At 41.1% G+C, this 8,378-nt stretch overlaps 1 protein-coding gene and 1 non-coding gene across 2 annotated transcripts; both read right to left on the reverse strand.

The window, feature by feature from the left end:
• Positions 1-908: 908 nt before the first annotated feature.
• RPL32 (ribosomal protein L32) lies at positions 909-6,492 on the reverse strand. Its single transcript, XM_026722846.2, has 4 exons — positions 6,213-6,492; positions 4,307-4,407; positions 3,982-4,163; positions 909-1,083 (listed from the first exon to the last, which is right to left on the reverse strand). Exons 2-4 carry the CDS (start codon positions 4,400-4,402, stop codon positions 954-956), a joined length of 408 nt encoding a protein of 135 aa, XP_026578631.1. The 5' UTR covers positions 4,403-4,407; positions 6,213-6,492; the 3' UTR covers positions 909-953.
• Positions 4,480-4,616, reverse strand: LOC113455196 (small nucleolar RNA SNORA7). Its single transcript, XR_003376484.2, has one exon. It is a non-coding gene; the product is annotated as a small nucleolar RNA SNORA7 (small nucleolar RNA).
• Positions 6,493-8,378: the final 1,886 nt, after the last annotated feature.

Consider the following 8,378-nt stretch of genomic DNA (forward strand, 5'->3'; position numbering starts at 1 on the left):
TTACAGCAAAATGCAAGTTGCACAATTCACAATACCTTCAGGTATAGGACATTCTATATGCTTTGTATGAATTTGAACTTGTTACTTTATATAAATTAATTTTAAAATCTTGCAATTTTAAGCACGACTTAAACGTTAATGAAACAAAATTGTGAAGCTATTTTAAGACAGAATCTTCATCAGCAAATGACATTTAAGTACTTGGGTTCAATGTACAGGTCCATCTTCACAAGTACCATTGCTAAACTGGCTACATTGCATATGCATTTCATTTATGTTCCCTAAATTAAGTATTTTTCATTCATATATATTTATTTTATTTAGGTAGTTGTCCTGAGAATTTTAGTAAAACATAAGGATCTTATTAAATTTTATTTCTGCCTTCTAGGGTTTCAGTTATACTCCAATTTGTGTCACTTGCAAATTGAATCAAAATTTCTTTCAAATCTTTATCCACATAAGTACAATGTTGAACAGAGGATCCAGATCTGAACCCTATGGTGCTACTCTCAATAACTCTACATTGCTTGCAGTAGTTTTCAAGCCAGCTATGTGGTACATCCATTTAAGTATAATTAAATTCAGCCAACACTGAATTAGCTTGCTAATCAAAATGTAATGTGTCATACCTGAAAATTAAGATATATTATGTACAGCATTCCCACAATCTTTTGGAACTTGTTCAATGAAAAATGTAGTTTACTCTTGGAGGGTTTTCTGTTGACAGATTCATTCTGACACCTGGCAATCACTGACTTCCAACTGCATGCTTAACAATATATTCTTTTGTAACTACAATGAATTATATTTGTGCAAATATTTATTAGCAATCTCACTAATTTTAGATCTAGGATTAGAATTTCTTTCATAGGTGCACCACCTAATTCAATTCATGCCAAGAACACACATTTTCCAAATTTTATACTTTATTAAATATAGTTGCTCAAGACAAACTATTCATTTTCTTCACTGCGCAGTCTGGCATTTGGATTGGTAACTTTGATAGCAAGCTGAGCTGCTCTCTCCACAATTATCTTCCGGTTCTTGGATGAAACGTTATGAGCAATTTCTGCACAAAATGACCTAAAAGCAACCACAAAATAACGTCACAATCTTTTTGTTAATATATCGAATGTTTTTAAGAAATTTTCCTCAAAATTATTTTTATGAAATTCCGTACAGTGAAAAAATCATCTACTCTGACTAGAACGTAAACTAATCTAGATATATAGCACACCTTCTTCCCCATTTTCCCCACAACCACCATCCTAGGAGTTGGGGAGAGTAAGTGATTGATCCAAAGACACCCAGCTAGCTCTCATGACTATCTCTGGCTTTCTAGCATGGTGCTTTAACCACTAGACCGAACTGGTTGTCATTACTGTCCTGCCTCTTGTTAGGGAGAAAGGCAGCAGTGGGTACAGTTTTGGTACTATAGTTCTATGTTCTCCAGGCTTGGCTGCAAACTCTGGGGAAGCTCCCCTTTTACCCTCCTTTCTCCTTAGTTTTAGTTGGAGAATTAGATGTGCAAAATGAGTCAACTGCCCCGATTCAGTACAGATTGTCACAACAGTTCATTTAATGACTATTTGAAGTTACAACAGTACTGAAAAACGGTGTAACTTATGACCGTTTTTCACACTCATGAAGGCTGCAGCCACCTCATGGTTATGTGATCAAAACCCAGACACTTGGCAATTGACTCATGATGGATGCAGTGTCCCAGGATCCTGTGATCAGCTTTTGCGACCTTCTGTCAAGCACAATCAATGGAGAAGCCAGATTCATTTAACAACCATGTTACTAATTTAACAACCACTGATTCATTTAACAACTGGCAAGAAATGTCATACAATGGACAAAATTCACTTAACTGCTTAGTAATATAAATTCTGGGGATCAATTGTGGTCGTTAAGTCAAAGACTACCTGTATGACCACAACACAACTGACTGTTGGGAGTCAATCCTATGCTAGGCCTTATTGGATCGGTTTGGCATAAATATATCGGCCACTGCCTTGGGATTAGCGTTCAAGATGATGTGGTATATACACTGCTCAAAAAAATAAAGGGAACACAAAAATAAGACATCCTAGATCTGAATGAATGAAATAATATTCTTATTAAATACTTTGTTCATTACATAGTTGAATGTGCCGACAACAAAATCACACAAAAATTATCAATGGAAATCAAATTTAGCAACCCATGGAGGTCTGGATTTGGAGTTACACTCAAAATTAAAGTGGAAAAAAACACTACAGGCTGATCCAACTTTGATGCAATGTCCTTAAAACAAGTCAAAATGAGGCTCAGAAGTATGTGTGGCCTCCATGTGCCAGTATGACCTCCCTACAATGCCTGGGCATGCTCCTGATGAGGTGGCGGATGGTCTCCTGAGGGATCTCCCATACCTGGACTAAAGCATCCCCAACTCCTGGACAGTCTGTGGTGTAACGTGGCGTTGGTGGATGGAGCTAGACATGATGTCCCAGGTGTGCTCAATTGGATTCAGGTCTGGGGAACGGGTGGGCCAGTCCATAGCATCAATGCCTTCGTCTTGCAGGAACTGCTGACACACTCCAGCCACATGAGGCTTAGCATTGTCTTGCATTAGAAGGAACCCAGGGCCAACCGTATCAGCATATGGTCTCACAAGGGGTCTGAGGATCTCATCTCGGTACCTAATGGCAGTCAGGCTACCTCTGGCGAGCACATGGAGGGCTGTATGGCCCCCTAAAGAAATGCCACCCAACACCATTACTGACCCACTGCCAAACCGGTCATGCTGGAGGATGTTGCAGGCAGCAGAATGTTCTCCACGGCGTCTCCAGACCCTGTCAGGTCTGTCACATGTGCTCACTGTGAACCTGCTTTCATCTGTGAAGAGCACAGCCCGCCAGTGGTGAATTTACCAATCTTGGTGTTCTCTGGCAAATGCCAAACATCCTGCACGGTGTTGGGCTGTAAGCACAACCCCCACCTGTGGGCATCGGGCCCTCATAGCACCCTCATGGGGTCTGTTTCTGACCGTTTGAGCAGCCACATGCACATCTGTCGCTGCTGGAGGTCATTTTGCAGGGCTCTGGCAGTGCTCCTCCTGTCCCTCCTTGCACAAAGGTGTAGGTAGCGCTCCTGATGCTGGGTTGTTGCCCTCCTACGGCCTCCTCCACGTCTCCTGATGTACTGGCCTGTCTCCTGGTAGCGCCGCCATGCTCTGGACACTACGCTGACAGACACAGCAAACCTTCTTGCCACAGCTCGCATTGATGTGCCATCCTGGATGAGCTGCACTACCTGAGCCACTTGTGTGGGTTGTAGACTCTGTCTCATGCTACCACTAGAGTGAAAGCACCACCAGCATTCAAAAGTGACCAAACCATCAGCCAGAAAGCATAGGAACTGAGAAGTGGTCTGTGGTCACCACCTGCAGAACCGCTCCTTTATTGGGGATGTCTTGCTACCTGCCTATGCTTTCCACCTCTTGTCTATTCCATTTGCACAACAGCATGTGACATTGTCAATCAGTGTTGCTACCTAAGTGGACAGTTTGATTTTACAGAAGTGTGAATGACTTGGAGTTACATTGTGTTGTTTAAGTGTTCCCTTTATTTTTTTGAGCAGTGTATTATATAGCAATGGGGGCTGGAGGAAAAAATGAGAATAAAATACAATTACAGTCCAGGATTTCTAGTTCTATTGATATTTTTTCCAATCTTTAAATACTTTCCGTCAATAATCTTTCAGCAACACTAAAGAATTTTGTAAAGGCAACAAAGTAACAGAAAAAGGACTCATCTTAGGGAGGAAGAACCAGACATTCTGAGGAAGAGAATTACAAAAGATACCTAGAAAAGATGCCTAAACCAAAAAGGCTGGTTTAATGGATTCCATCATCATTTCAGAACAACTTAATTTTACTACAGCAACGCAACATGGCAGATCCTAAAGAATAATCGCAAAACACTTTTTCCAACTTACTTGTTGCTCATCATTAGCACCTCCAGCTCTTTGACATTATGAACAAGAAACTTCCGGAATCCCGAGGGCAGCATGTGTTTTGTTTTCTTATTGCTCCCATAGCCAATGTTGGGCATCAAGATCTGGCCCTTAAATCTTCTGCGAACTCTGTTGTCGATACCTCTTGGCTTGCGCCAGTTACGCTACAAGAATTCAAAAGCAATTGGAAGAACGTCAATATGATGTTTTCAGAGTTTGTCATTTTAAAGTTCTGAAGACCCACAATAAACCACCAAAGTATTTTAACATTAACTGAGGGTTTAACATTAACAAAAAGAATATCTACCTTGATTTTGACATAGCGATCAGATTGATGACGGATGAACTTCTTGGTCCTCTTTTTGACAATATTAGGTTTGATGAGAGGCCTCAGAGCTGGCATTGTAACTAGGAAGAAAAACATATGTAAGGAATTATGACCTGTAGTCTATAAATAAGTATAAGTATCTATTAGTATAAACTTGTTGCAGAATGTCTTCCGTTTGCTCGCACTTTTCAGAGCCAGAAACAGAATGGGTGTTTTCTGCAACTTATATCCCTCCTGTGTCCAAAGCTGGAAGAGTACAAAAACTCTCCAGATGCGATCCTGGGAGGTTATTCATTTAAAATGTGAGTTCTGGGGATCTCTCATTTTTCCGTATTTCTTTAGTATATACTGCATTCTTAAAAATGATACAAATTCTACATTACTTAAAGCAACCAACAGCAAAACCAATGGCTCATCTATTACAAATGGACTCATAGAAAGTGGATGCTTTGTCAGAAATCAGATTAACTTTTCCCAATTGTTATTGAGATTTTTTCTTTGTTAATCAGGACTGCAAGGTAAATTACCAAATCTACATGCACCATTCTAAAAATACATCTGCAGCATGATGGATGAGCAAGATTATAGTTGCTTTTCTGTGCCCAGCCACTGTTCTTTCAATTGGCTTTCAACTTGAAATTTTCATCTGAAAAAAGAAACCAGGTTGGACTTGCCCTTGGGAATTGTGAGGCTTTCAACTGCACAAAACCCATACATATCCCTGTAGTTCATTTTCACATCATGCCAAGTATGCAGACACTGGGAAGATTAGCAAAATCATAACTCTACCTTCATTCATTGCTAATTAAAAGGCTGGTATATGAAAATAAATCTTTATATATAGCACATGCATATATAAAAGGAACAAGCTCTATATAATGAGTATTTCATAGAAAGGACCAAATGGCTTCCGTAAGCCAAGGCTATGCATAATATTATTGCTGCTGCTATGAAACAACTGGGTCTTGGTCACTTAATAAGAATATCAAGCACACTTCATCTTCAGTGAAGTTTTCTCAGATGAAAGAACAGGTGGATGTATCATTCCCACCACACACACAATTGGGTACATGAGGAGAACAATGCTCTGGGGTAGCTGTCAACTGATTTATGTCTTGCAAAAAAAACCCACAATGGTCTGCAGGAGAGGTAGCCCTCGAGTTACGACCACAATGGAGCCCAAAACGTATGTTGCTAAGTAGAAACATTAAAGTGAGTTTAGCCCCGTTTGATGAATTCTTGCCACAGCTGCTGAGGGAATCATTGCACTTGTTAAGTTAGCAACAGGGTTGTTAAGCGAACCTGGATTTCCCCCCTTCCCTTTGCTGCTCAAAAGGTCGCAAAAGCGGATCGCAACCGTCATAAACACGAACCAGATGCCAAGCGTTTGAATTTTGAGGCCAACGGCCCTTCAGTGAGGAAAAAACGGTCCTAAGTCACTTTCAGCGCCTCTTTGGACGGTCACTAAACGAACTGCGGTTAAGTCGAGGGCTTCCCGTATCGTTTCTCAACCTTAGCAACTTTTCAGAAGGGCGGACTTCCATTGCCATAGTTCCCAACCCGCCATGCAGTCCCCGGGGGCAGCCTCAAAAACTCTCCTGCCGCCTCTGAAAGCAGCAGCTCCGAAGTATCTAAGCGAGGAAGGATCCGGGCCTGCCAGCTCTTGCGCTTGCCTGCCCTGCTGCTGCAGTTCCACCCCAACCCAAGAAGCCTCAGCCCGCAACCGCCCCCCCGCATTACAACGTGCGAGAGAACCCGCCGTTTATCCCCGCTTCAGAAAAGGGCGGCGGGAACTGAGGGAAACCATCTGCGAGCAGCCCCGAGAAGGAAGAAAACGCCCCTGCAATGTCTCTTCGCCCAGGATGGCAACGGATTCCCGACTTACCGACTTATCTTAAGTGCCGCGGTAACGAAACCTTGGCGGCACGGAAGGAAAGAGAGAGAGAGAGGAGCCGGAAACGGCAAGGGTTGATGGGAAGTCCTGGAAGGTCGAAAGAAAGCCTTTCGAGTCGGTTGAAGAGCCACGGAAAGCTGTGCCTTCTAGCCGGTCAATCTTGTTGAAGGATGATCCAATGAAAATGCGTTTATTTAAATTCTATTGATTTTCATTGAATTCTACTTAAATAAAATCCACATTTCAACTCGATGAGCAAGGACTTGGGTACGTCACTTTCCGCCAGCAGGGGCAAAATGTAGACGAGGAAGTAAGAAAGGGTAGAGAGAACTTGCTGTTCAATTGAGAACTCCTGATAGATTTAAATAGTGGACCCCGGACAGGGCAGCGGTGGAGTCTAGGTCAGGGGTCTCCAACCTTGGCAACTTTCAGACTTGTGGAATTCAACTCCCAGAATTCCCCAGCCAGAGGTGTCTGCTTCTTTTTCTCTTACCCCTCCAAAGTGGAGAGATTGCAGAGGAATGGATTTCAAGAGAGTATGCTATACTGGCTGGGGAATTCTGGGAGTTGAAGTCCACAAGTCTTCAAAGTTACCAAGGTTGGAGACCCCTGGATTAGAAACAAAGCGTGCGCACCCACAAACTCTTGTAACTAGCAATTTCTCTATCCCTTTTACCAATTTTGCGTTTACATTAATTATACATTTTAATTCAATGTAATTTATTATTATTTTTTAATCTGCCATCTGATTTCTGATCTTTATATCTATGGGGCAGGAGAAAATGAATGGATGATCATACTATGAATTCCTGAATCCTGACGTTACGATTATCCAGGTTCTCCTTTGTTCAGCTATTGGGTCACCCTAGACACCAACAGATAGAGATCTGTGAATAACATCACTTCTTTCGCTTAAAGTAGAAAAGATTTAGGAGACCCCGGTTATGAAAGTACTTTATATCGGGCATGAACACAATTGAGTGGGTTCGGAGATATTTCTCAAGAAAAGTACTCCACTCCTCCACTCACAGTTGAATCCCTTATGCCTCCAGGCTCGAAATTCTCGGCCTGGACAATCTAGAACTGCGCCGCCTGTAGTCCGATCTAAGCATAGTTCACACCTATACTTGTTATTTTGTGCATGTTTGACAAACAAATAAAAAAGAAAAAAAGATTACGTGAAAATATGGCTCAAGATTAAATATCAAGAAGACAAATTTGTCAGTCTGCATGCTAAATGATTTTACAGTTGGTGGCAAACAGGCTTGAGGGAAGATGAAAGGCAGCAAATTGGGCGGGGTGGGGGGTGGATATAGGACCTTCCAAGAGGTTATTGGAATGTTCATAGAACAAATTATTACTAGTAAATGGTCAAGGTGATGTTTGCTTGTGCAATTTTCAGAAGCCAAGAATGTAAAATTCTGCATTCTGCCTCCCCACTTTTCAAAGGAAATCTCTAATTTCTAATGGAAAGAGGAAAAAACTATAGAACTTCAACTATAGAGCTGGATCCCTCTATAAATTAACTCTTATCTGCAGCTAGGCACCAAATTGAAAAATTTAGAGATTTTGCAGGTAAGTTTCAGTATGAAAGCCCCAAATGGTCATTTTATACCTGATGTGCAAAAGGAATTTTATGCAGATGCTTGGGTTGGTTGTGCTACTGACATGAACCATTACGACGAGGACGTAAACATTCCTGTCAAATATACACAGCCTAAATTACATGTAACTGATCTTGCTATGTGATATAAAATATTCCTTTCTGAAAAAGTTGAGATTCAAATATAAGATTTTGGTTTCCACTTAATGATTATGTCTCGTGAATATTACAGTAGCAATTCCTAGTGATCCTACTTGATCTGGAAGAAGGTAAGCATCATCAGATCTGCTTAATAATTGAATGAAAACCCAGTATCTCATTGGAAAGTTGAAAAAATATCATGGAAGAAGATCAAGACTTTTGTACTGTCACCAAGAAAACTACAGGGATGTATCCATACAGCTAGCAGAAGCTGAGCTTTATTCAAGGGAGGGAGAGTAAAAAAAATATTTTGTTTGTGGCTACTATTAAATAGAAAGGCACCATTTATAAACCACATCCCTAAGATGATAACTGGATTCACACATACACAAAAGAATAATGCATTTTAGTAT

Source organism: Pseudonaja textilis, chromosome 2 (genome assembly GCF_049901715.1).
Source record: "Pseudonaja textilis isolate UNSWEBS1 chromosome 2, rPseTex1.2, whole genome shotgun sequence".
Taxonomy (NCBI): domain Eukaryota; kingdom Metazoa; phylum Chordata; class Lepidosauria; order Squamata; family Elapidae; genus Pseudonaja; species Pseudonaja textilis.

Bases quoted from the DNA above. Each gene is read 5' to 3' on its own strand.
- RPL32 (XM_026722846.2), bottom strand. From the start codon at position 4,402: ATGCCAGCTCTGAGGCCTCTCATCAAACCTAATATTGTCAAAAAGAGG. The intron at 4,164-4,306 runs GTAGATATTCTT...GAATTCTTGTAG, and splicing joins ATCGCTATGTCAAAATCAAG to CGTAACTGGCGCAAGCCAAG. The intron at 1,084-3,981 runs GTAAGTTGGAAA...GGTTGCTTTTAG, and splicing joins GTGCTAATGATGAGCAACAA to GTCATTTTGTGCAGAAATTG.